General features: G+C 41.3%; 1 protein-coding gene across 2 annotated transcripts in view; it reads left to right on the top strand.

Annotated features, from left to right (window-relative positions):
• Window positions 1–21,409, top strand: part of GLI3 (GLI family zinc finger 3) — a 203,432-nt gene that overhangs the window by 106,253 nt on the left and 75,770 nt on the right. For both annotated transcript variants that reach the window (XM_052698982.1, XM_052698981.1), the window contains exon 4: window positions 5,090–5,195. In XM_052698982.1, the coding sequence (XP_052554942.1) occupies window positions 5,090–5,195 (106 nt within the window). The remainder of the gene's footprint in view (window positions 1–5,089; window positions 5,196–21,409) is intronic.

Raw genomic sequence — 21,409 nt, 5'->3', positions numbered from 1 at the left:
GAAAGTTGGCTGTAGTGCATCTAGGGGTCAGATGTGTTCAGATGGCAGCAGTGCCAAAGCAACAGCTCTGGTCACCGTAAGGAGGTTCTTCAAGTGCTCCAGGTTAAGTGCATGTGTTATCGTGTGGCTGTGTCTCAGTCATTTTTCTTCCTGATGAAAGACTGTATAAGCATAAGTAGACAGCATAACTCACCCTAGTTTTTGAAAGGGAACTAAAAAAGTCCCCCAAAGACAACAGGATGTGCTCTTATTGAGCTCTAATGTAAGCTGTGATAAAAAAAATTCCAAAATAATGGCTTTGCTTGGCAAAAAAAAGCACTGGATTCTTGCCATAAAACCTGGCAATACCATTAAGCTCAGATAAGTTGAAATAAATTTGTGTGAAGAAAACAGTGATACCCCTAAGGATTCTGCAAACCTGAATGTAAGAAAATTCCCATCTGGTGATCAGCTTATGAACAAAAGGAAGTGTAGAAATTTGCTGGCAAACTCTTCAAAACAACTCTGTGTATTGAAAAGACATTAGTGGAGAGGCTGTATTTTGCTTGATACTGTTCCTTTACATCTGGTATGAAATCTTGGTACCGCTGAGTTCAGCATCAAAACCTGAATTAATTTTAGGGAGAGGATTTCACCTCAGATGAGGTTATATCTCACATAGAGTTTTCCCCCAACTTTGTTCTGACATGTATTACAGTGAGCTGATTGTTCTGATGACAAATGTGCTAAAAGACAATGAGCCCTTCCTGCCCTGTGCCTGAATCCCATGTTGTCTTGTGCCATGATCTCACAGTGCAGGTGCATACTTTGAGACTGCACCGAATGCACTCAAGCTGATGCAGGCATTTTCTACAGTGGAGAATGCTTTCTCGACATGCTGAGAAATGCAGCCTGTCGTTTCAGCAGCCGTCTTCCTCAAGGGTTTGGCAAGAATCACAAGGTGCTTGAGAAAATCAGCTGAGAACAGTCAGCTTTACTTGTCTTGACATTGAAGCCCAGCTTTCCAAATTTAGTGATTTCTTAAATGAGAATCTACAGAAATGCTCTCTGTTTGTGCATGATCTCAGGGGCAGCCTGCCCTCTTCAGCATTGTCTCATGGTGTTGCATGACACCTTAGAGCCAGCATGAATTATCTGCCTTTCCACCCAAGCTCGCAGCAAACCGCTGCTGCATCTCATTAGACTTCAGATTCACTTTTCAGCAGCAAGGAACGTACTTGTAACTTTTCCTTGCTTCTCTCCCATGGTGCTGCAGAAGAACCAGAGGTTTCTGACTTTCAGAGAACAAGTGGAGGGCTCTTCTCTTTTCCTGTATGGGAGTGATTGTAATTTGAGAGAGATGATCCTATTCACTTCCTCTAAGGAGCAAAGAAGAATCCTTTGAGAAGAAATAAAAAGGCATGTTTTGCACAACAAAAAGTCAGCATAAATTGACGTATTTTCCAGAAAGTCTCTCCATGTTAAGAGAGATTGGTTTTGAGCATTTTAGGCAATTGTATCTCTCGTTTTATTATGAAGAGACTGTTCACTACGTAGGAGACAGAGGAGCATCTGAAGGAAGCTTGTAGCAGTAGACAGCAAAGTATGTGGGAGCAGGCAGTAGAAACCAAATTCTGCAATGAGCGAGGAATGTTTAAGTGTGTTTCCATTACTTTGGCATGTCCTCAAGTGTTCTTGAAAATAGTGAGAATTAAGCACAGGACAGGATACTGCTGAGTGGAAGCTGAGGACTCCAAATACACAGGCAGCATCTGTCCATCTTGACAGATAATAACTCCCTGACTGTATGCTTATGTCAGGGAGTCTCTGCAAGAGTGTAAGGGTTTGTGGAAGTGTTTGTCCAGGAGTTCATGGTTGCCTTTGGATGTCTGCAAGAAAATTACCTGACAGATGCTTTGCTAGTTTGCATCTCAGCCAGAATTTTTTAAAAATTGTGAGTGGTAATAAATAATTCCATTGCTGCGTAGGAAAGTTACATTTTGTTGATTTGTTTTGGAGAGAGGAGTTCCTGTTTGCTAAGGGTTAGGGTTTTGTTCCTCACGCTTTGGGCAACATGTAAATGTTGTTGCAGTCAGAGCAGCTGTCCTGACTTCTGCACTAAGTCACCCTCTGGTTCTTTGAACAGAGAGAGCACCAGGAACACCAAAGAGATTCAGTCTCAGCCCATGAGTAGACTCACTCCTTTCTTAGCTACTGCATAAATAACAATGCCAAGATGCACTCAGTGTATGAAAAAGCACTGGAAAGCTGGCTGCAGCTTGAGTTACTTGCTTGGCAAACTTCTTAATCTGTATTTCCATTTAAATACGTATCAACCAATTACATTTTTGTGGAATTTCAAGTGCGCTCCACGTGAAGCCCTAAATGATGGGTGTGCTTGGAGGTCTCTGATGCAAGAATCTTTTCATGTAAATATTGAATGCTTTTCTGAATGGAGTAGTCTATGGCCACCAAAACACACGGTGTTTACTTCTTACTTCTGCACTGAGCATTTCCTGAGGCATGGCAGAATTTGAATTCCCTCCATAAACCCAATTCTGCTAGTTCTGCACATTATTCTCCCTGTCACCCATTTAGTCTGTTAGTTTGCTGGCAGTAGAGTACACAGCACTTAGCAGCTGGTTTGCGGAATCATCACTCAGGAGGTTATATGATAAATAGCAGATGGCCAGGTTTAGTGGCACTTTATTCTGCTCCAGCAGTTTTAGCCTGACTTTGGAGAAGTCATCATGTGTTTTTTTCTTAAGGACTGAGACAGGAGATTCCTACAGTGTAGTAACTTGTCACATATAAGCTTGAGTTAGGATGCTCTCCAGCTGTACTGATCGTGTGTAAATAATAACAGGTGAGACGGATAATTATGGGGGACTTCTGCAGCTCTGCTCGGTCAGCTCAGGGCTGATGGAGATGGTTCCCTGTGCTGTGATGGAGCATGGCTGCTGCCCAGATGGAAATGGCAACCAAGATGGACAAAGGAACTAAATGCAAGAGGCTTCCAAAGGGTGTTCTTGGGGATTTATATCCCACGTGCTAAATGTGGATTGGTGGTGTGCTGTGTAGGCCCCACAGAGCGTTTTGATTCACTTAATACACACCTTCCATTCTCAAATAGGGGATGTTTGGTGATCACATTCAGCTTCAGCTAGACCTCAGGAGGGCTAACTGGGGTTTCTTAGCATGAAAGCTGACAGGAGGCTGGGGTGGGTGCTTGATGTGGGGAAGTGAGGAGGTTCGTGCTTACCTTAACAAGGAAAGGGTCTCAAAACCTTTGTGATCTCTCATCTCTTGTGCTCTTTTCTCCCTTCTATGTGTTGCTGGCTGGTGAAAATTGTATTTTGAGAGGTGGAAGCCAGCATCCTCTGGTCAAATGACAACTGTGTGCTCTCAGGGGTACTGATTAGCCACTAACTACCACCCAAGTCCAGCTTATCTAGCAGAACTGGAATGGAAGCTGCCACGATCAGGTTCCATTATTAAACTACAGTTATTCTTCATTTATATTGTCCCGAGTCAGAAAGTGGTAGAAATGTGCTGTGGCTGATTGCACACTAGCTGATGTTTCAAAAAAACAAGCCCTGAAACTGGACAGGCCATTTCAAATGTTTCCAGATTTCCCTGAAATACTGGAAATATGCCTTCAGAATTTATGTGATTTCCCCTTCAGCTCATCTTTTTATTCCCCTAAGGGCCATGATTTTTGTTGCTCTAGTCTTTCCTTCCCACTTCAAAATATAATAACAAACCAACCCAACTTTTGACAAATACCAAGGGGAAAAATCTTTCTTTCTTTTTTAAATCACAGTAGTTTAGATGAAGCAACTGTTTCCATAGATAACATAATCTAAGAGGATTACATTTTGCTGAATAGGAAGGGCAGAACATACAAAGAAAAGATACCTGAAGTGTCAGCAGGCGAAACTGAAATGGACTTAGAGATACAGGGAGGGTATAATTAAAGATTTTTTCTCTCTAGAAACATTTTAGTAAATCCCTGACATGACCTAATGTCTGTACTTGTCAGCTTTTAGTGTTGGATAAACACATGACTTCACCCAAAGTGGCGGTCAGGTAATTGGGCAGGCTGTGTTTTTGTGCCGCTGGAGATGCTCAGCACTTCTTGCATTTGGGATGCCCCTCAATGCAGCCTTGCGGAGGCGCACCAGCATGGTGCTGCAGCGTTGTGGGGTGCTAACGGTGTCCCTAGCAGAACCAGGAACGGTTCTGCCTCAGACACAGCAGAGATGTGGAGCAGGCTGTGCTTGGGCCCTCCACCAGCGCGCTGTGGGAGGTGGAGCGGGCAGGGCTGGCTGACTGGCTTCCCCCTTTGTCAGCCTGGTCGCTGGGGCTCTCCTGAGCAGTGGAAAGGGAGGCATGGCAGCTGCAAGCCCTGTCCTTGGGGGAGGCGCAGCAGAGGGAATGGCTGGGTCTGCTGCCACAGAGACAAAGCAGGCGCCGTCCCTTTTGAGTGCGGCGTGTGGGATGGATCCTCTGGTCCACAGGCACGTTTCTTCTGATGCGTCTCTGTCTGTCTGTCGACGCAGTGCAGTTAAGCATCTCTGGTACAACCTTCCCCGATTGCATTTTGCTTTTAACTCTGTTGTCTGATTTATTTCAGATAGTCATTTCTCAGCATGCTGCTTCAGTTTTTCTTTCTGTTGTAGGACTGTTTAGACATCTCTGAGGATATGTATTTTTTGTTTTATGGTATTCTCTGCCCAGCCTTTTCTTCTTGGGATATTTTTTCTTGTTTTAATAAAAAATAAATAAATCAGGAATGCTTAGGAATGATGGTCCTTTTGATCTGACACTTCACATATGGGCATGTAATTATTTATTAAAGATTTCTTGATGTCCCTTTCCATTTAAGCTATAAAAAGAGAATATTAAAATTAGTAAATACATATTCATGCAAATGCTGTGGGCCAAATGCTCAGACAGTCCTGAGTGACTGCAGTGGGAAAGGAGCATTTGACCCGTAAGTTGCAGTGCTGTTGGCACAAGTTTTAGCTATCTGTTCCATTTGTATTAGTGGTATTTGTGAAGAGTCACTGGAGATACTCAGATCTGGGCACCTTGCTTGTTTTTTCAGATCCACCTCACCTCTTCCCAGCGTTCCACCCTCCTGTACCAATTGATGCAAGACATCATGAGGGACGCTACCATTACGAACCATCTCCCATTCCTCCTCTGCATGTGTGAGTATTTGGTATTTCCACCCTGCTTCAGCTTCCTGCACTGTCTTGAACAGTGGGCAAGTATATGAATCTTTGCCATGCTTAAAACTGTGCATCCGGAGCACTTTGCCAGTTTAGCTGAAGAGTGAGATTTACTTTTAGAAGGCATCAAGGTTATCTGTCCATGAAGCAAAACCAGGCTTGTGCCTGAGAAATTCTTTTCCAATAGGTGGCTGGCAAGTGTTACCTATACGTTTTGCTGACATTTATTCTGAGTGCTGTCATTCTATAAATGCTGAATTAAAAAGTGCCAGACAAAACATGTATTCTGTTTGAATCAGGCTTGGGACTCTTGATGCTAAAATTCCCTCTTGTGCTGAAGATTCTTTTCCCAGTGAATGCTGTGAAAGATAATTAAATTTTTGGTAAATTTTCATAGTCCCTGTAGTGTGCGTGCACAGGCAATCGGTTGATTGATGGGATTGTCACCCAAACAAAATGGCAAATGTGATAGAGCACATGGTTTACACAAAGATAAAAGAAATGAATACCAGTGATAACGTGCATTAGAAAAGCGTGGTAGTGATGAAATCGTTTAGAAATAAATATTACCTTATTCTGTAGGGGGATACAAATATAAGCGTTGCAGTATAAAGCAGTTGTGCCCGAAAACTTGCTATGTGCCATTAAAAAAGTGAAGCCAAAAAGCAGGGCTTAGTACTTCACTAAAAGGCTTGGTATATACATTTAATCATATCTACTAATCACCTCTCATACTGAGAAAATAAAAGAAGAAAAGCACAAGTAATACTTTGAAGAATAATGCGAGTTGTTTAGATGGCAGATTGCTTTGCTATGGCTATTAGTTACAGCTGTGTAATTACATATATGCAGAAGAAAAATGAAGTTGTTTTAAAACAAGTCCTCCTCTGTGAGCAGAATTAATTGATATTAACAATCCTAACTACATGCCCAAGTGCACAGACAATATTTTACTAACAATTTTTTTGGATCAGTCTTCTATTACTGAATTGTAATTTTAGAGCAGATTTGCCTGGAGGTAAGTAATAAATCTGTGTTGCTGTCTTCTTGGGTGCTAGCGGAAAAGTGGGTATTTATAGAAGGGGAGAGAGCAGAAACCTGTGATTTATTCCTTATTTCCTCTGATGCATCAGCATCTACCCCACAGTCAACCACGTAATAAATATACTCAAATACACATTTAGGTTTGCTGCTAAAAACCATTGTAAGCTAAAGATGGCAGGCTCATACAGACTCATTATGGTCATCCCAGATGTTGCAGTGCAAATGAACATTTTGACTAGGTGTTTTTGGGCTCTTTCCAAAGCAGAAAGAAAGTGGCTAGGAGCTCAGGTCTTGCTTCTTCTGAAGCTGATAGGAAATTTGTCTTTAGTTAGAGCAAGCAGTTCCTGGGGTGCTGCAAACAAGTGTATCAGTTCCCTGGCTTGCCCAAACAAGGTTGAGTGTGCTGAGCTGATGAACTAAACCCAAAGTGGATCCATGATATATTTTAACTTGAATTATCAGTTGGACTTATTGCAAAATCTGGGCACCACCTGTGCACTGTTGCTGAGGCGTCTGTATCCTGTGCTGTGTGGGGCTCTGTCTGGCTGTGCTCACTGCCCAGAGCCGCAGCCCAGTGATGCAAAGTGCACAGGGTCTTTTGGGTGGGTGCATGGCTGTGTCCCCTTTGAGCGACGATGAAAATTTGGGGCTATATGGCATCCTATACTGACAAAGTTCCTTAAGATGTTAAAGATGCCCACTGATGGCCTTTTTCCCTCTGAAATCAGTGCTGCCCTGAACTCTGCAGTCCTGCCTCGGAGCTGAGGCTTTGCCAGGCCCGGCAGAGGCTTATAAGGGGCATGGGGATCTTGGCATGTTGCATTACGTATATAGCTGTAGGCAGTTGCTTTACACACTCTGACACCAACCCAAGCTTTAATCTGAAAATCTCCCTGATATTGGCTATTTGTTTTACTCTTGATAATTCTTCCAGTCATTTAGTTTGTATCACCATTGAAATGATGAGCTGTAATAGATCTTGGAGCCATTATGCTCAGCACAATTCAAGGTAAAAAGTCAATTAAGCAGTTGAAAATAACTTTGTTGGACTCGAAGAGCTTCTTTGTAAGTAGGTTCATCATGCTTTTGCAGGTTTCAGGAATAAATTTTAATTTTTGTGTGTGGTAGGCACCGACGATTTTCTTGCAAGTTCTACAGACCCTCATGTAAGTGGCACTCAGGGAAGTTAGATCTGGGGCCTTTTGGAATGACTATTTGGACTGCTGTCTTAATACCATTGATATATTTAAAAAAAAAATAATAATAATAAAGGAAAAAGAAGAGGACATGAGAAGTCATTTGAGAATTTTGAGAGAAAATGGCTAGAACACCAGTCAGGATCCAAGTGTTTACCCAACAGCTTTATCAATGACTTCATTGTATGAGTGGTTTTTCCCTGCAGCTTCGTAGTACCCTCAAATATGAAAAAAAAATAAAAGTAATAAAATTGGCAGTTACCCAAGCTCCTAGAAGTGTGTTCCAGAACCTGTCAAGCCTTAGTGGAATTAGTTAGTAGTAATACAAGTGCAGAAAAAATGTGAGAGGAGGCCTTGTCCACCTGAAGCCTATAACATGCACAGTATTTTGAACAGTGGCTCCAAAAAAAAAGAAAGAAAAAAAAAAAAAGGAGGAATTTGTAAGGTGTTACAGGCTTTTATGTACTTCCAGCTCCAAAGATATACGTGTGTTTGTGTGCATGATGATATCTATTTATGTGTGAGATATGTAGTTTAATTGCTGATGGGCAGAACTGCTGTATCCCAAATTTCACCCTGGAGCCAAATTTTATAACTGAGTTGTAAACCCCTAAAGTAGAGGTTTATGTTTGCAATGGAATTGCTGACAGATGCTTGTGTATACGAGGACTAGCAGTCATTGCTGTAATTATGCTATCGTATCCTATCATTAAAGATTTCAATTGAAAGAGGTTTATAAATTGCTCTTTTTCTTAGATAAACCACCCTATATTAAGGCATCAACGATATGGTGCAGAATTAAATTAAAATCTCATAAAATGAAATATGTTCTGTATTAGCTGTTTGACACTTAATTTGCCTCTGAATGAGTGGAGGAAATCACAAATTAACCTGCCTTTGTTTTTCCAACCATGGCTTATTAGGTGTTAGAACAACTGCAATTACAGCCCAATAATAAGCCCCAACCCTTATGAATATGTACTGAAATGTGTCACTTTGTGTTACCAAGACCTGTTTGTTAGCACTGCTTAGTTATTCTGGAATTTCCACAGTATGTCTTCAGTTTATACTTCAGGGAAGATGTATGAAACTTCAATCGTTCTTGAGCGAGCAGCAACGTAACGACTCTATAACTGGAGCTGGAGTGTGGTTCTTTTGTGGGTTTTTTTTGTTTGTTCCTTTGTTTAATTGCTTTTTTTTTTTTTTTTTTTTTTTTTTTTAATTCAAGGCATGAATCTTAGTTTTCAAAATATTTCCATTAAACCATAATTCAGTTTTACTACTTTTCACTGAGCTAGCGGGCTAAATTACTTGTTAAATGTCATATGATTAAAACACACTAGAACAAAGCATGTCTTTAATAATTGCACTGCTTGTTTTGTTTTTCTTTGTTGTTGCTTTTCTCTAGCTCTTACCTAATTTTCAAAATTGATTTCCAAAGCAAGGTAGTAAAGCAGAGACTAAAGCTAAGCCATTTTCAGTCCATGCCAATGCCTGGCCATCCAGTAGAGAGAGACAGCTTTTCTAGGCAGTGTCCAGTGCTGCTGCTGTGAGCATTCACTGAACATGGATTAATGCTTTAAACATGTTGGTTTTTTTCTTCTTGTATTCCTCGGGAGCTGTAATTCACAGATTTGCTTTCATCTAGTTTTACAGTGATCTGATGTCTTTGTTGGCATTGACTTTGTCAGGACGAGAGTTCCTTGTAGTGATCAGAAGTGGGTTGGAGGCTTTTGAAGGTGACCTAGGCTGATAGTTGCAGGCGTTGTTCATGTGGCTGTGAGGGGAATATGGCCCTGCAGAGCTGAAGCACAGACAAGTGCAAGGTGGCAATGAATGTCTCCAGGGTGCTGGTCTGTGTGCAGTGTGTCTGATGGGATGTCCTAGAAGGCTAATACAGAGATTCAGGGTTGAGCATGTTACAGGATACACCTCGTGTTCCAAAATGTTCATCCATTTAGTCTTCATCTTTCTTTCTCTTTCTATCCCATCTTCTGTTATCCCTGAACTGTGAGTAAAGGAGAGCTAGGAGGTAAACCCGAGTGAAGGCACACTGATGTTATCCACATGCTTAATGCCTGAGAAGTTTGCACTTGCAAGGAGGAAGCTGCAAGTCAAAGCTGCTGTCTTGCAGCTTCCTTGAATCAACAGTGCTCCAGGCTCATTTTTTCTAGTTGCTGATTGAGGCTTGTGGGGATCTGAGCTTGGCAGCCATAGGCTCTGAAATTATGCACACGCAGATAATTACCTAACAGTAATCCCTCAAACAAATATTTTCAACTGCGTGAATGCACCAGTACTAAAGCAAAGCATGTGTTCTGTTTGCAGTCAGCTTTCAAGTTCATAAAAAGGGAGTTTGATTCTTGGCTGTGTTATTTCGTATCTAATTTATACAGACATCAGTTACATAAGGGTGAAAAGGAAAGGAAAGGCAGGCCTAGGTGCTCAGCTTTCATCACCCTCTGAGTTTGGACCGTGCAGTATAGTGGGAGATAGGCAAATGCGAAAAGATTAAAGGGTTGGCCTTGCAAAATATTAATTTTTATTAATTATTAGAGAAACTGCTTGCCGTACAGTTGGTAGAATGTTTAGCTTTTCCCAGCCCTATCACCGATTGCTTGATTTTTCCATCACACTTTCATTCCTAAGCTCGTACTTCTTTTAAAAATGTTTGTGTTTTAACCTTTAAAATCTTCTACCTGCGGCATTACATCACTTTCTGTAAATTGGAGGTTTGGAGAGGAACTCCCCAGATTATCTGAGCATTCCTGGATCATTTCGCCCTACCCAGTGTGAAAAACTTCACTGCTTGGATTGTCCTTAATTACTTTTAGGCTTGGAAGAAGCTCTGCGGTTTAGCCTGGAGCCGCAGTAGAAGAAAGGCTGGGATCTTGAAAAGAGAGCTATAGTTACAAGCCTTCCAAAATCACCTGTGAAAATATTTTCTGTAAGCGGGGAGCAATCTTGAATGGGTGTTGAATGGGAAGCACCCCAAGAAGCCTGCCCAGGAAGTGGGGAAGGTGCAGCAAGGATAGAAGCGGCTGCAAATAGCCAGGGGCATTTTTATAGTGAGCTCCTGAGAAGTGAGCACTGTGGTTCAGTGACTTGTTAAGGTTGTTTGGTGTTAGTTTCATGCCACGAGTGTGCATCTTGTAGGCTCTGTAGGCAGCCTCTTGGTGACAGAGTGTTGTGCCGATGGGGATTCACAGAAGTGAAATAGCAAGGCTGCATGCCCACACATAACCTGCAGTTGAGAGGGTTTTTTTCAGTGCCAGGCCTTTCACGAGTTGGGGAAAAGGGGGCCCGAGTCGAAGCCAGAACTGTGATTTCTCATGCAGGATATAGCATTGCCTCATTTGAAACAGTGAATCAGTGTTTTGTTCAGCTGTTGCCACTTTTTTAGTAATATTTACCGTTAGACTTGCAGGTCATAAATTCTCTTTTGCAAGAGAATTTTTTTCAGAACGACTTCAGAAACAGATCATGTTTTTAGAAAGGGCCTGAAACTGGGAAAAGTTTAAAACAAATTATTCTGTACTTCGTGGCATATACTGAACTGCAGGAAAGGATCGGTGCTTCGGCTGCGTTTGTGATACCGAGAGACAGCTGGAGGAAAAAATGCTCATGCAGTGAAATAGGAAAACATTTTTGAGTGTGGCTGTTTTACCTCGATCCTGTTACACTGCCGCTACTGTTTCTCCTTTAAAAATCTGAAATTTCTGCAAACTCAGCCGGACTCTTTCATGGTTTTTGTGCATGTGCTCTCTTCCTACTAGAAGAGAAAGAGACAATATCGAGGAAAGAGTATCTTATAGAAAAAATCTCCTATGTTGGCAAATACATTCTAGATCAAATAAGGATTCACTGCTAAAAACTATCTCTGTTTTTAGCAAGCACATATGCACGAAAGCCAACAGAATTGCCTCTAACTGCACCAGATTAAATTTGATTCACATCATTCATCTGTTTCTGTTGTGGATCATACTTCGTGGCATAATCATTTTCTCTGGAGTAGCTAATTGTAATACCTACGAACCACAGATTTTTGAAGAAGAAACGGTAGCAGCAGATAAATATTATGTTAACAGAGGGTCTTTGTTCTTATACAGTGAGCTTGTTTTTGGCATGGCTGGGAAACTTAAAGCAATTGAAATAAGAGAATTTGTTTCATTAAAAATTGCTCTGTAGAAACTTTCCCCCAGTTTTCTATTCCTCTTTTATGATAAGAAAAAAGCAAAGTCAGGTCTCATCTTTCTGTGTCTTTTTTCTTGCTGTCAATGCAAGCTTCCAGAGGCTGTCCAGAGGCAGCCCTAGAAAGCAATGTGCATAAGTAGGATTTAGTCCGCATTCCATCCTGCCCCACGGAGAACCAGAGGTGCTGGAGGTGTGGTCCCCAGCCTTTTTGAGAAAGGCATGCTTTTGCCAGCAGGCTGCTAACTGGTCACCATTCACAATAATACAGTCCTTGGTAGCAGCAAATTGCAGGACGTCTCATAGGTGTGATGCTAAGGGGAAAGAGAAAGGAAGGCCTTTGGTGGGCATTGCTTCCAGTCCACTTGTGGGCAGGCTGGCACAAATTCATCTGGGAGACCTAAATCCAACAAAAGGGATTCTTAAAGTGATCTGCGTGGATTATGGTGCTAAAGAGCAACGGCTTCTAGCTTTATCAGCACTGAGGTATTATCACTGGACCGCACTGCCACTGAGCTGATTTACTCCATCTGGGCTTGTAACAGTACTTAGACAAATTCCTGTCTGCCAGTGAAAAGTTGTTCCCTAAGGCAAACTTTCAAGCCAGCCTAAGTTAAGAGCTGATGGAAGCAAAGTGAATGGCTGCAAAAGTCTTGCCTGAGGACACCTCTGCATGTGTAACATTTTACTTCAGGCTGAGGAGTAAGTTAGCATGCCTTGGAGCTTTTAGGATTCTCCCCGTGTGCAGATGTAAGTACAAGCATGTATATTTGTGTGCATGCTTATGCACTCCTTTTGTATAATAAGATGGATATAGTTGCTTGAATGTAGAAAGTGACTTACCCTGAGTTAATTTCCATTATTTTTCATAAAAACTGATAGAAGGATCTATGCAGTCTGAGGAAGATGGAAAATTAGAGGGAAAACTTGAACAAAACAAGTAGAGAAAATAATCATGCACAGAAACATGAAGAACATACAGATTGGTTGGTCATTAATTTAACCTTTAACCAAAAATACACAGAGGAGCCACAGTGCTAGAGTTTTGCTTCTTGAAATTTCTATTATCTCATTCTATTATCTGCTGCAAAGTATGCAAGCTCTAAATATAGTGCACATTCAGAGGCTCTGAGCCTGTGGTTTCTTGGACAAAATTCCTGTGTTCTTTGTGTTGTAGTCAGCAGTATTAGTCGAGTGAGCAGATATTGACTGTGGTATTCATGTGCAGTGAACCAGAAGCAAGCCAACTCTATAGAGGCTGCTGTCAAACTTGTTGCAGTGGCCTGTGAGGTACTGGACTGTGACAGACTCCTTTTTTTTCAGTACAATTCTTCCACTCACGTTAAATCTTGGTTCAAAGAGAACTGAAAAGTTACAGTCTTAGCATTCTTTCTTTCTTTCTTTTGCTTTCTTTTTTAAGTGTAGTGGTGAGCTTTCTGTGTTGTGAATGAGAGGTCCCTAAAGTGTGAGCAGGCATTAACTGGAAGAAATGTGAGCAGTGAGTACATCTGCAGTGTAGAAACACAGAGCATCTTCATCATACTCTCACACAATCTAAGTCTGGCTTAGACTCTCTCCTGCTCCAACTATACTTCCTATAATGTTAGAATATGGATTGAATTTAGAATCAGAATTTTCCAAAAGGAGGACGAAACAGAAGTTAAATGCCACCTTGTTTCTGGTTTTACCACCCTTGGCTCGATTTAGGATATTATTTGTATGTATGGATGTGTCTAAATTGGTTTGCACATTTGCGGCGGAAAGCAGATGACTGAGCTTCTCTTGGATGTACATCTGAGGTGCAGGAGACTGACTGGCTGCCCCTTGACTATTCTCTATTATATGATGCAGAAAAAAAGCAATCCACCCAAGGGATTGGGCGCTGTGAGTGTTTTATATGTGTACCTCAGGGTGGACTGGGTCCACATCTGTAACTGATTTATCAGCTAACGGAGGAAGTGATTTGGAATGTCATACAAGTTGGTTTTTGTTCTTAGTTTACATGACCAAAGAAGGACTTGGGACCTTCTTTTAGAAGGTGCTTCTCATGGAAGCTGGGTTCTGTGTACTTGCCTTGTTTTTATTGCTTAGTCCCTTCCAGCATCGAATCTGTAGATCTGATCCTGCAATAGCTTACAATTGCATTTGTAGTTAATTTTGTGGGGGTGTTGGTAAGTTTCTGGAGACCCCACAAAGATTAGACACAGAGGCAAAAAAAAAACATCCTGGAGAAATGTGCCAGGAATCCATTCCTTCTGGAGGAACAAACTGAAACGTCAGCTCAAAAGTAGTATTTATTAGATGCTGTGACCATCGGTGTTAAGTTTATCAACAGAAATTTAGGGAGTATTTCATGAGGGAGATTTTCTAAACAGATCAGACTCAAGTGGCTATCTCCTTAAAGATAAATATCTTTCTGTCCTGTATCTGTTGAAATTCAGCCTAGATTTATCATGGCTTTTTCTCTGGCCTGTGTAAGAAAAGATTGATAGTCTAGTCCAGTTTATAGAGGCCACCATCACGAATAGGCCAATTTAACAACACTGTAAACACATTTGGCAGGAAGGGCAGGAGTTGAATGACCAGAGGCAATCAGGTGTTCTCTTCTTCTCTGTGGAAGATCACTGTCAGCGTACATCATCTGGACAGTGCCAAGAAACCTTCCATAGCTGGCTTCCCCTTGGCTTGCTGTTCTCTATCCAAGGACACCAGGCTTTCCTAGGAACTGCATTTCTACCCCTGTGATTAGACTGAATTGCAAAGATGCAGAGATAGCAAATGTGTAGGTTACCTTGCTGATGTAGGTGTGCCCTGAGTTGGTGAGTTTGTTCCTTTTGGACTTTTCATCTGCATCCGTAGATAGCTATTTAAGAAACAAAATAGGTTGCTCCAAAAGTAATACCTCCTATTTATGTGCCTGGAAACTAGGACAGATACAGAGAGCATGATAACACCATTTGATTGAGTAAGATCTTAGCTGCTAAACTGCTTTTCAATGTAATCCCCACCATTAGTAATGCATTTTCACCAGTGATGAACAGGAATCTGCATACAGCACTGCTAAAAGTCTGCACCAGAGAGGGGTGATCCACTGTCAGTGTCTCCATTGGTGGAACCTTAACAGCCATACAGTAGTTAAAAGTTACTTTGCCCAAGGAATGCTTTTAACCTCCAGTGATACGCACAAATAAAGCGAGAACTGCTGGGTGAAGTCTGTAATTTGCTTCTTCTGATGGCCGTGGTATTTCAGTCATTATATATTCAACACTTACGAGCACTGAACTGCAGTGCACATTGCGTGACATCGCAGAGGCTTTCAGTGCCTGCAAATAGGGAAACAGACCTGTGTGAGAGGAAACCTCACCTGACTGGAGAGTCTCACTATGGTGTGGTTGCACCCCAGCCAGCCCCCACACCTGGACTTCTGAAAATACAGGAAACAGCTCCCAGCAGAATCCATTTATCCATTTCTTCTCCCTCCAAACCTCGACTTTGCAGCATTTACCTTTGCTATGCGTTGTGCATCATCCAGCTGTGAACTCTGCTGCCCTGGTGGATGTTTACACTAATCTTTTGCTTGCATGGTATTTGCAGTGGTGCTCAGAGAGAGTTTGAATAACTGATAAAGCTGCTCACACAGAGCTGAAAAACAGCTGTGTTTTCAGAGGATGACTCCTTGACTTGCATTCTTAGGTGCAGTGTCCCATACACCTGGTACTGCCACTGAGGTGCAGTAATGAGGACAACTCTCAAAATCACTTTTTTTCCCCCGAAGTAAGTGTCATGGGTTGCTCTGGACTGCTTTTTGGCATTTCTGAAGATACACTGTGCATCTCATACAGACAGTAATTTCTATAAATCTGTGTAATTGCAAGGAGTGCTGATTAGGGGAGAAATTCCAGCTGAAATCTTCTGTATTCAGAAATAGGTACTAGTCCTTGTGAACAGTAACTGTAGTAACTGCTTAGTGTCATTAGTACAGAGGTGAAAAACAAATTCAGCCATACCTCAACAGAAATGATTGATGCTGAACCTTCAGATCGCTCTTTCTGTTCGGACTGTAGTATTTAAACTTAAAATTTTAGTCACATGCTTCCTTCACAATTAAACTTAGGTAGTAAGTGCAATGTGAAAGACACTCAGTCGCTGAATTTGTCTTTTATTATTGCCAACTTGCTGTTGCCTTAGCACTTCAGATCTTATTTTAGCATATATGATTAGAATTGAAAAAAAAGCTTTCTGTGTTTCTCTTTCCCCAAATCTCTTTTTTTTCTAATATTGTGGACATGACCTATAGTAGATTCATGAGACAAAAGCAGAGGGTTTTGGTTTGCTTCGTTTTTGAATGTAGAAAAAAGAATGTTTCTTGGCATTACAGAACAGACACTGAAGGGAGTATTCACTTGAGGTAACATGAGAGGCTTTCCAGGTACTTCACCAGGCAGAAGAATGCCTCCTTTGCTGCCTCCTTTGCTACTGCCTTAGCAGAGGAGTTAAGGGAAGAAAAACTCACATTTGCTGAAACAATACTAAGCGTGACATTCTCAAGTGCTGGGCAGAGAGGGCTTATAAAAATCATCAGTGAGGGAACTAAGTAATGAGGAGAGAGGTACTTACGGTTGGTAAGTACTGTATGAGCACAGATCTCTAAAAATTTCAGTACATTAAATTATGGCAGTAATAACCCATCAGCTGAAAACACTATTTGTAAGAGAACAGTGTGTTGTGAAATTCAAATCTCAGTTGTATTCAAAATTTAATGAATTGTCACAAATTGTGCCCATCACTGGCGCTGGTGAGGTTGAGACCAGATTCGACCCCTTCTTTCTGGCCAGGCAATCCCCTGGTGCACACAGATCTGTCAGAGGGGATCCTGAGGAGTTTTTCTCAGTGGGTTTTTGGTGCTTATGGGCAGGAATGCTGTTTGCGTGCAGGCTGCATTGCGTTCTGATCTGTGAACAGAAGTGAGATAAATCAGGAGTGATTGTCGAAACCAGTTCAGCTCCCTTCTCATCTCTGTGCCATTTGGATCATTTTCTTCTTTTCCCAGTCATGCATGCACATACATATGTGTTCATTCTCTTTTGTACAATGTCAGGGATTTTTATTTTTTTTTTAAGAACTTCAGGCATTTTTGGAGTGTTTTTGAACCAGTGCGCCATTCACCTGTGTATCTGCTTGGATAGAGGTCTTCACTGGTGAGGTTTTTGTTGTATGCACCCACTGCAGTCTCAGTGTACTCAAGCATTAGAAAAGCCACTATTCGAGCGTCTTTGTTGTCTTTGTTGAGCTGTTTATTTTGCTTTCTTCCCACACAGTTCCCTGGCCTTGCTCTGACAACTGCTTTTCTGCATGAATTACATTCCTCGGGGCCACAAGTCTCCTAATTCTTCCAGTCGATTTGATTCCTGCCTGTGTGATTAGTCCTGTGCTCCAGCTCGCAGTCGGTCTTTGCCGAGCAGACTACTTTCTAAGTGCTTTTAACATGAAGACCAAAGTACGTTTTATAACCTCATTAGTGTGTAGGGCACTGCTTCATTCTGGCTTGATAACATGGCCACTATTGAATCATCACTTGCTCTAAAACAGGTTACGAAAAGGTTACCTAAGTTGTCTGGTTTTCTTTTCCTCTGACTGTGCTTTTGCTGGATAACAGTCATTCTCTTTCAGCACGTCCGGTTTAAGCATATAAGGGCATCTTGGAAAGGAATGCCATCAATTCTCTTCAGTTAGATTTGCAATGCTGAGAAATTTTTGTGTTTGAACGTTCAAAGAGATTCTTGGCATCTATTTGGAAACGGTGAACATGTGTAATGCAACCTGTGGAAAATGTGATGTGGGGAGTAAAGGGCTTTTGGGGCTCCTAATTAAATGCTTGTATTTGTTTCAGCTTTAGAGTTACAAAGATCTCACCTTCACCAGTTTCAGTATGGACTTCTCACTCTAACACTGGGTTTACAGCAAGGCTGCACTGGTTTGCTTTGTCTCACAGGGTCAGTTTTTGGCTGAACGTGTTGTCGCTGAAATTTAGATTTCAGTTGCAATTGCCTGTAAACTTGAATGGAAAAGCTATTCCGAGACTGTTAAATTCTGTAAATGCACTTTAAAAAAGAAGTTTCCTAAGAAGGCAGCCTCACCAGGAAAAGTAGGGAAAGAAAAGAGGTAGTGGGTAACATGCCACTTGTGATGGTGCATTTGTGCAGTTGCATAGCACAGCAACTCAGAGGGTGAGACTTCATGATTAATGGTGTTTATTCTTGACAGAAGCCTCCTTTATTTATCTGCAATACAGTTTAGTGATTTTATCAGTCAGTTGAATGAAAAATATTCAGTCATACCAATATTGCAGTGTAAATTGAGTAGAGTCACTTTTTATTATATCTTTCAGCCTTATCATCTGCACAGTAATTTTCTAGCAGGGGTTTGATATAGAAAGGCTGGATTTAGCTGTACTTGACACAAAGCCTCTTCAATTTCCCCTAAAAGTTCAGGCTACTCTTAGAAAGCGTATAAATATATATAAAACGCTCTTATCCAAGCAATTTCAGGATTTGAAAGAATGAAGATAAAATGCACAAACCTGGATGTGAGAAATGTTGTTAATAGGAAAACATCTAATAGCTCTGAAGCCACTGGTGAAACGCTCGGTAGTGTTTAAGCTTGTGGCTCAGTGCAGTTCTTTTTGCATGGCTACGTAGCCGGACTTCCTTCTAATCAATCATCATCCAACTCCAATCAGCATACAGGCAGAGCCTATCGTTCATCCCGGGTGTAATTTCGGAGTTGAAGACTATAATGGCCACATACAGCACATTAGTCACCGCGATAACAGCTAGTGGCACTCCGAAGGAAGGGGGAGGATAGGCGAGAAGGGGAATAAAATTCTTCTCATTCTCACAGTGCATTAGTGAAATAGGAGCAAATGTTAAACAAATGTTTATTCAATTAGCTGACTTAACAGCATTAAGTGCGAGAAAGCTTCTGACTCTCCTTTGACCTGCTGCTTTGCGGGAGGAGAGGAAGGGGAAAGGGAAGGAAGAAAGGGGTAGCAGGAACGCAGGCAGAATTTATATGTGCCCACACGTTCTTATGGTGGTGCCTGTGTGGTTTAAACACTTCAAGTGTGGCTGGCCATGACTGTAGCCAAGAGGAGGCTAAAATTTGAATGGCAAATGAGACCACCTCTGGAGCATCAAAGGAGAATTGCGGAGCGTGGAAGTTTGCTGTAGGAATGCAGTTAGTAATTTCAACGTCCAATCTGTTATTACTAACAACAGGTTATTAGCATGCTGTAGACATTTTAGATTTTCCTGCTTCCCTTCCACATATCTTAAAGAGGAAGCGGTATTTGGAGGTCCATGGCAGTCACTGGGCTCGTGTGTAGCAGGATATTTTCTGAGCGTATTTGAAAAGCATTTACTTGGAATACAGATCAGTTCTGTATTTGCAATCAAGAGTTGTGCATCAAATGCAGCATTATTGTTACATAATTCTTGGTAAGATGGTGACCACAAATCAGTAGAGTTGGAATTGGGTAAAAACAAGGAGGAAAAGTTTACCAACATGAGTTTTGGCCGTGCTAGATGTAGGATCCTACTGTACTTATATAGCTCATAGAAGTCAGCATGCACTGAGTGAGATAAGGCAATTCCTTGGTAAGGCTCAAACAGAAACAAGCAAAGAAAATTCTAGATGGCCAGATCTGGCTAGTGTTACTTTTATTTCATAGAATCATAGAATCATCAAGATTGGAAAAGACCCACAGGATCACTCAGTCCAACTGTCCACTGATCACCAATAGTTGTCACTAAAATAATTTGCTGTTTCCCTTGCTGTTACATCAAACATCTCAGTGCAGGGTCAGCTTTACTGAGTGAGTGTTGTGCAAATACAAGGAACTCTATAAGCAGGAATTCACACTGAATCTGTTTGCCAGCTGGGGGAAACTGAGGGTCAACTGCAGAGAGCTTCAGAGGTGTGCCAGGAGGTAGGTGACAGAGATTTTTGGTGGAGTGGAAGGAACAGAAAAAGGAAAGGCAGGTTGTTATAATGAGAATATCATCATGTGAGGGTGAAAATATGAAGCCTGAGTTTGGAGAAATACTGAGAGGCAGTACGAGGTTTTATGCACATTTTGGAAAAAAATCAAACCAGTATCTTTGTACACATTTAAGAAACACATGAAAGGACTTCAAGCCAGGACTTGTGCAATGAAGAAATGAATATATCCAGTGGCATCTGAAGTACCGGTTGCTTCCTGGTACAGTACAGCTGTTACTTTGGGATGAAGGTCATCAGTTACAGCTGACCTTGTGTAGAAAAAGAAGTTAAATAATGGAACGAAAATTCACTGGCTTTTTTGTTTGTTTGTTTGCTTGTTTTACAGCATAAACACATCTTGAGTGAGCACACAAATTCTTAATTGGGTTATTTTTGAAGTCTTGCAGGTGGGAGAGGAAGCTTGTAAAAAGCCAGATCTGCAGTCAAGCAGTCTGTCAATTGTAAAAAAGGAATGAATGCAATCACTAAGGATTCGGTGTGCTGATTAATGTGGCCAATTTTTAACTGTAACTACATAATGTTAACACTTCACATAAAAGGAATGGGAAACCAGAGTCATCTGCTTTTGCTGTGGGTCATCAGCTGGTTGTTCTGTGTGTTCCCAGCACCACAAACATCCCTTGTACAGTCACTTTTATCTTTTTATGTACAACTGTACTGTTTAATTTTGTGAAGTTATTTGTGTATTCTACGTATTTGTACTGCAGAACTGCACTGAACATTTTGTGAGATCCTGTCCTTGCCTCAGTGAGGAAATATTTGTAGCATACTGTCGATTGGTCTGACCTTGTAGATACCAACTACTCTCTGAGCACTTTAACACAGTTTTACATCTGGGGAAACATCTGAAGCCGTAGTCAACATACTTGTCAAAGGTGACAGAGCAGATAAGTGGTGGAGCCCAGGATCTTGATCTAGCTGCTTTTGTGTGTAAGCTGTGTAGGCACTGACCCATTCATGGTTACAGTATATGTACCTACTGAGCACAGGGATGTGATTCTGTCACTTCCTCATACTGACTGTAGTGCTAATATGAATCTTGGAATGAAAGAAGCTAAATATTGACCAAGCATTGAACACAGAAAGGAACTCCAACATTCTTTCTCACTTCAGTATTACACTGTTGTCAATTTTCCCTTTTCTTCCTTTCCACCATTAACAAAATGCACCGAACTGGGCTTAATTTTGGTATTATTTGGAGCTCTGACATTTCTGTTTATTCAATTAACTGTCATTCTTCAAACATTCTAAATCATTTGCTTAGCTTTCCTGAAGGCACTGAATGATTTTAGGGGAACGGACTGCCTATTTTAAGACATGATTTCTGAAGGAAAAAAAAAAGTAAGTACTAAAAAATATTATTGATTTCCCATGCTGCGCATTTATGTTTTTGATTGTTTGCAAATTCAACTAGAAGTGAAAAGAGAAAAGGGGCTGTGGAATTGCATTTTGAAAATCGTCAATGCCAGCTTCACTGTTATTATATTGAAGGTAGTGGAAGGTTTTCTGATGGCTCTAGGGGCAGCAGAATTAGGTCAGCATTTTGTGCTTTTGAAGAGTATATCCACAATCACTTCAGAACAAAATCAGTGGACAGTTTTCCATTGATTTCAGTTTATGTACAGTAGCAACTAAAAATTTTGAGAAGCAGGATAATTGTTTAACTCGTGATCTTCCCCATCGTCATTCAGATGTGTAATT

This window comes from Tympanuchus pallidicinctus, unplaced genomic scaffold, assembly GCF_026119805.1.
Source record: "Tympanuchus pallidicinctus isolate F22 unplaced genomic scaffold, pur_lepc_1.0 scaffold34, whole genome shotgun sequence".
Lineage (NCBI taxonomy): Eukaryota > Metazoa > Chordata > Aves > Galliformes > Phasianidae > Tympanuchus > Tympanuchus pallidicinctus.
Note: the sequence above shows the minus strand (reverse complement) of the source record. Positions and strands in the feature narration are given on the sequence as shown.